Here is a 5,000-nt window from a genome sequence, read left to right as displayed (position 1 = left end):
AAAAACATACGCCCTTCCGCCACATCATCACAAGATACCGTCGCCGAGGCATTCCATGAAGAAATATAGATATTCCTTCAAACAGGATGTCTGATGTCAACAGGAATCACCCATGTTGTCCAAGTGAGCAAATTGGGGGTTATTGGTCTTGAAAAAAAAACAAAAAACCCGAACGTGACTGAAGCGGGGCTCGAACCCGGGACCTTTCGGATCACAGTGCAATGCCTTAACCACTTGAAATTGGTAAAAACGAAGTAGAATATCATTGTTTATGCCGACAGCGCCTTATTTAGCTTGTGACTCAAGAAGAAATAAAATGTACAATGGAATCATGACCCAGTTGCGTTTCAGCCAATTAAGAGTATAAGAAGTTGAGGACCCAAATATTTATCGAGGGGGGGGGGGTTCTTCTCTTAAGGCATTACGCTTTAGCTCTATCCGAGTTTCTTGGTAACGAGAGCACCTTATTTAGTGTATGATTGAAGAACAATAAATGTGCAATTGAATCATGGTCTAGGTGAGGTCCAGCCCCCTTTGAGTGTAATTAGTTGAGGGCTAAACAGTTGTTTGAAGGGGAGTTTCCTATCTGAAGACTTTCTGTTTTAGCTCTACTCGAGTGTCTTGTTACCGATAGCACTGAACTTAGCAGTGATTGTAATATCATCATCATCATCATCATCATCATCATCATCATCATCATCATCATCATCATCATCATCATCATCATCATCATCATCATCATCATCACCATCATCATCATCATCATCATCATCATCATCATCATCATCATCATCATCATGGCTTATCCTTCCTGGACGTGGCCTCCACAACTGCCAAGCTTCTATTCTGCATCACATTCCTTCCACATTCAGTCACTGGCTTATTCATCAATTTGCTGATGTCTTGTGATCACAATGTGGAAGAGAGCAGCTATACTTATCGACCATGACTGAATCACACAATTCTCAGCAAGCGTCATTCGGACTGCGAAGCTTACTGCTACTAATGGAGAAGTTGAAAATAGTTACTTCAAGAACCATCCATGAAGCCCGGGTTTATTACGATTTCTATAGCGTGAAACGGATAATAGCAATTGCTTGCTATCTTTTGGAAAGGACCCTTGTCTATCGCAAAAGTACTTTCCGCTAGATCTAACAGACCCAGCTACACTATCACTCCTAGGTTGATAGAAAAAAAATCTCGATTTCACCTGGATCGATCTCGGCCACTATATGTGTGCCAAGCGAGTGCTCTACCAACTGAGCTATATCGCTACCTCTTCAAGAACAGAAAACTAAAATTTCGTAAATTTCGTGTACTTTTAATTAATTTACAATTGATTTTTTCGGCATCTGGTTCAACCCGGCACAAAACCAGTTTGAGTTCGAGAGTCACATCAGAGCTGCCAACTTGAAATTAAAAAAAAATCGTAGTTTCAAGGGGAAAAAGAAAAAAAAGGCATTTTAGATAGCTTGAGGAATAAATAATTTGTCCCTAGCATGATCCAAAAAAAAAAAAAATGCCCCGAAGGCCTGAATAACGTATGTGGTTCTAAAAAAACTAATATTTATTGTGAGGCTCTTTCGGATCGGATGGTCCTGGGTTTGAGCCTCGAGCTCGGCGCATAGTTGAGTCCTTGGAAAAGGCTCTTTACTCAAATTCTCTCACCGTACTCAGGTGTAAAATGAGTACCCAGCCGTTAACAGCGTTGTCTTTGTCCGAAAAATTGTAATATCGCCTAACAGGCGTCATGTCCCGTCCTACATGTTGACCAGGGCCCCCTTGTAAAGCGCTTTGAGCACATTTAGTGGATATTGCTCTATATAAAGCTCATTAAAAAAAAAATTGAGTCAAAGAAGCGAATGTTGTTCTGTAGGTGGAGCCAAAATTTCTACGGAATTGTTCGTAGTACTAGGTAGTTCTGCATAATTTTACAAGTTACCTTGGTTGGTTTTGGTGTACGGGGAGCATTGAAATCGAACACTGTCCGGACAGTAGATCCCTGTTGACCCACACACCCATTGATGTATTTACTACGACTGTGCTCATCCACGATCAGACGTGAAACCAAGCCAGCCTCTGGGAAAGAAAGTAAAGATATGGAATATGACATTTTAAATAATAGCAACTGATGCTATAGTTAATTTTAAACTGGGAGATGGTGCAACATATAAAGAAGAAGAAGAAGAAGAAGAGGAAGAAGAAGAAGAAGAAGAAGAAGAAGAAGAAGAAGAAGAAGAAGAAGAAGAAGAAGAAGAAGAAGAAGCGGTGGCAGTAGCAGCAGTAATAGCGGTAGTAGTAGTAGTGGTGGTAGTAGTAGTAGTAGTAGTAGTAGTAGTAGTAGTAGTAGTAGTAGTAGTAGTAGTAGTAGTAGTAGTAGTTTTAGTAGTAGTAGAAGCAGTGGTAGTAGTAAGAGTCGTAGTAGTAGTATCAGTGGTAGTAGTAGTAGTCGTAGTATTATTATTATTATTATTTATTATTATTATTATTATTATTATTATTATTAGTAGTAGTAGTAGTAGTAGTAGTAGTAGTAGTAGTAGTAGTAGTAGCAGTAATAGTAGTCGTATTTGTTGTTGTTGTAGTATTAGTAGTAGTTAGTGCGGGGCGGTCCTTGGCAAGCTTAAGGACCACGGTCCTACGGTCCTTGGGAAATGAAGACCGCAAGGACCGGTCCTTTTCGACATTGAACATTCCTGAGAGACTGTTGGAAATTCGAGCCGGTTTGACCTTTGAGACCGTGGGATCGTTCATTCTTGAACCGTTAAAGACCGCTACACGATGAAAACCGTGGTCTACAGGAGTAAAACACACGGAGTAGTCACACTCATTTCAAATTGTAACCTAATTAGAGAAGAGGGGTGATGCCTTCTTTATTTGCTCACCGTACTCCATTGTTACTTCGATAATTTAATAAAATTTGAAATTTATCCCCATTAACGGAGATAATGGCATCGCCCAAGGCGTTGATCGAGTTGTTCGTGGCGTTGATACACACACGCAACTACTACCCCCCCCCCCACACACACACATTAGAGGGCAGCGAGCATTGAAGAGTAAGAGAGAGACGTGAAGTTATAATAAGAGGGGGTGGATGAGGTAATAAGAGGGGTCGATGGTGACTTTTCGCCAGATCTAACAAACTCAGCTACCCATTCATTGCTGAGTAGACAGGGATTCAGAAAAAAATCGACTGCACCCGGGATCGATCTCTGGCCCTTTGCGTATAAAGAGAGTGCTCTATCAACTGAGCTATCGGGGTCCCCAAATATTCTATTGGACTTTTTTAAAATTCAGACGTTATAACTGGGTTTTTTGGAAGGAAGAAACTAATGAAACTCATATTATTTGATTAGTAAAAACACCAAACGAAATTTTAATATTATTGTATTATTTTAAATGACAACACTGCGATAGAAAGGAGTGGTGACAAGAGATGGACAAAAGAAAACAAAAAAAAATCGGATTTGCTACTTGCTAGGTTCGACACACACACACACACACAAACACACACATCTTTAGTAGTCACATACATTTCAAACAATAACCCATTAGAGAAGAGGGGTCATGCCTTCACCATAGATCATTGTCATTGCGATCATTATGGTGTAGTAAATTTTGAAATTTACCCCGTATAATGGAATCGTCCAAGGCGTGCGCCTCCTGTTCCCCCCATCTCACACACGAAAGGGCGGTTTGCGGAGTGGAGGTTGGTGGTCGTCTGCCTGTATGGTCGTCTGTGTCGTTTAGTGTATGGCAAAGGGGGGTGGGTGCGATTAATTAAGTGGGATGGGTGGTGATTGGTGGAAGATAGGCAACCGAAGCAACGAATCGCTGGGGAAGTAGTAGGCTATGGCGCGAGACCGTAGGACCGTGGTCCTTGCAAGGACCGCCCCGCACTAGTTGAAAGGTGATAAGAAGTGAGGACCGCCGCCGGTCTTCCCCTATGGGACCGGTCTTCGGTTCACAGCTAAAAGACCGTGGGACCGCGGTCCAGACCGGTCTTCAGCGCGGCACTAGTAGTAGTAGTGGTAGCAGCAGCAGCAGTAGTAGTAGTAGTAGTAGTAGTAGTAGTAGTAGTAGTAGTAGTAGTAGTAGTAGTAGTAGTAGTAGTAGTAGTAGTAGTAGTAGTCGTCGTAGAAATAGTAGTAGTAGTAGTAGTAGTAGTAGTAGTAGTAGTAGTAGTAGTAGTAGTAGTAGTAGTTGTTGTTGTTGTATAGCAGCAGTGGTGGCAACAGCAGAAATGTTAGTAGTAGTGTTAGTGGATTGATATACACCTATCAGGGAGTAACAAATAATGATGGATGACGTCAGCACTCCGATTGCGTCTAGAACTGTGTCCTTGACCTCATAGGTCGTGGTGACTGCTCTGAGACGCCAGTGGGGTTCTGGCAAATCGCTGCAGTGAGATCCCAGCATCTGTATCATTGGGGGCTGAAGACTGGCCATGGTACACTTTTCTTTGACCATGAGGTCCCAGGTCTGTGAGATACATTAGCATGACATGATGATAAGTTGGTCATTCAACTGGTATAGATCCACTCACAGATCGACTCAAACTAGATGGTCTTGGCTTAAATCTTAAATGTAGGTTAATTTCCTGTTCAAAACCATTTAAAATGAGAGCTAATTTTATTAATTTTCAATTAAAACACACGCAAATAATAAAAACAATAACAAAAATAATGATGATGATGATGATGATGATGATGATGATGATGATGATGATGATGATGATGATGATGACGATGATGATGATGATGGTGATGATGATGATGATGATGAAGATGATGTTATGTTGATGATGATATTACTATTATTATTATTATTATTATTATTATCATTATTATTATTATTTATTATTATTATTATTATTATTATTATTATTATTATTATTATTATTATTATTATTATTATTATCATTATTATTATTATTATTATTATTTTTTATTATTATTATTATTATTATATTATTATTATTATTATTATTATTATTATTA

The 5,000-nt window shown here is 39.7% G+C and overlaps 1 protein-coding gene across 1 annotated transcript in view; it reads right to left on the bottom strand.

The window, feature by feature from the left end:
* Positions 1–4,482, bottom strand: part of LOC144961395 (indoleacetate--CoA ligase-like) — a gene marked incomplete at both ends in the record, with an annotated part of 8,704 nt that extends 4,222 nt beyond the window's left edge. The window contains 2 exons of the mRNA XM_078894612.1: positions 1,943–2,079; positions 4,278–4,482. Coding sequence (XP_078750738.1) covers positions 1,943–2,079; positions 4,278–4,482 — 342 coding nt within the window. The remainder of the gene's footprint in view (positions 1–1,942; positions 2,080–4,277) is intronic.
* Between the last annotated feature and the right edge of the window lie 518 nt (positions 4,483–5,000).

This window comes from Berghia stephanieae, unplaced genomic scaffold, assembly GCF_034508935.2.
Source record: "Berghia stephanieae isolate SIO BIC M18660-M18661 unplaced genomic scaffold, UCSD_Bste_1.3 scaffold2426, whole genome shotgun sequence".
Taxonomy (NCBI): Eukaryota; Metazoa; Mollusca; class Gastropoda; order Nudibranchia; family Aeolidiidae; genus Berghia; species Berghia stephanieae.
The sequence above is the reverse complement of the archived record's forward strand: the minus strand, read 5'-3'. Positions and strand labels throughout refer to the sequence as shown.